This window comes from Selaginella moellendorffii, unplaced genomic scaffold (assembly GCF_000143415.4).
Source record: "Selaginella moellendorffii unplaced genomic scaffold, v1.0 SELMOscaffold_201, whole genome shotgun sequence".
Lineage (NCBI taxonomy): Eukaryota > Viridiplantae > Streptophyta > Lycopodiopsida > Selaginellales > Selaginellaceae > Selaginella > Selaginella moellendorffii.
In genome coordinates, this window is record NW_003314461.1 from 12,664 (window position 1) to 13,781 (window position 1,118).

General features: G+C 47.0%; 1 protein-coding gene across 1 annotated transcript; it reads right to left on the reverse strand.

Annotated features, from left to right (window-relative positions):
- Positions 1–92: 92 nt before the first annotated feature.
- Positions 93–1,112, reverse strand: LOC112343773. The gene is made up of 6 exons (XM_024667801.1): positions 1,105–1,112; positions 977–1,052; positions 810–923; positions 571–753; positions 160–509; positions 93–128 (listed from the first exon to the last, which is right to left on the reverse strand). The coding sequence occupies exons 2-6, from the start codon at positions 1,044–1,046 to the stop codon at positions 93–95; spliced, it is 753 nt and encodes a 250-aa protein (XP_024523569.1). The 5' UTR covers positions 1,047–1,052; positions 1,105–1,112.
- Positions 1,113–1,118: the final 6 nt, after the last annotated feature.

The window sequence follows — 1,118 nt, forward strand, 5'->3', positions numbered from 1 at the left end:
CTTGCTTGCAGCTCGCTCCAGTGCCTTGCTGTGGACGCACCACGACCAGAAACGAGTCGATTTGGAGCACGTATCCCGCTTCGAACGTGAGGTTACTCCGATGCAGATGTTTCCCCCCAAACACTCGCCTGTCGTCGTGTTGAGAAGCTCTACGAATGCCGGCAGCTTTCCCTTCAGCCGATTCTCCTGTGTATGCCACTCACTTGGAGTCATGCGGTGGCACTTTTCCGAATTCAGAACGGTGCAAGGGAACCACCTGCACCTGTTGAGCTTGAAGCTGCAAATCTGTGCCGTCTCAATCTTGCTCTCTTCTTCCGTAGTCAGCAGCTCCACGGGCCTGCAAACCATCTTCACTTCCCCGTATTGTTCGTCGATTCCATCGCAGAAGAACCACTCGATGACACCGTAGAAATTTTGCTTGCCTTTGTATAGCTCTTTCTGTAGCTTCACCATATCGCCCGCTCTCCAGTCCCCACGCGGATCTTTGAGGCACTTGTGAAAACAGAGAACTGAAACAATGTAAAAGTTAGTTTGTCATACGCATGAACGAGATCAACGCAAAAAGCTTACCTTCTTTTTCGACCTTTAGAAGCTTTTTCAATTCACTTTGGCCAATGACGTATGTGGGATCGTCTCCAAATTCGACCTCCCGGTCAAATTCTTCATGCATTCTCTTCGTCCAGTTTGCAAATTCGGCAATGACCTGAGGAGGCTCCAACACCTTGCTTTGAAAGTATATCGTTGTTTTCACGTCTGGAACATTCACAAACATTCCAAGAGTGAATACAAACCATATCAAAAGCTCTTACCTGTTGGGACTGTATCCTCTTCCATGCTGCCAAGTTGCTTTAACGCAGTCGTAAAAGGATGATCCTCCACAAGTTTCGTCTTGCTTGGGGTTGGATGGAACCCTGCATCCACATCTGGAAATTCGATGTTAAGAAACCACTGCGAGGATAGAATGTGTATCTCTTGCCTGCAAACACTTTCACCCTCTTTATCCAGCGTAGCACACTCTTTTTAGAAGCTGCATCCATAAACGGCATGCTATTCTGTAGAGATCAATGTCAGAAATATGGTAACTGGTATACTAATCTGGTTTACCCATCTTGCATTCG

Bases quoted from the DNA above. Each gene is read 5' to 3' on its own strand.
- LOC112343773 (XM_024667801.1), bottom strand. From the start codon at position 1,046: ATGCCGTTTATGGATGCAGCTTCTAAAAAGAGTGTGCTACGCTGGATA. The intron at 754-809 runs GTAAGAGCTTTT...TGAATGTTCCAG, and splicing joins AGAGGATACAGTCCCAACAG to ACGTGAAAACAACGATATAC. The intron at 129-159 runs GCATTCGTAGAG...ACACGACGACAG, and splicing joins GGCTGAAGGGAAAGCTGCCG to GCGAGTGTTTGGGGGGAAAC.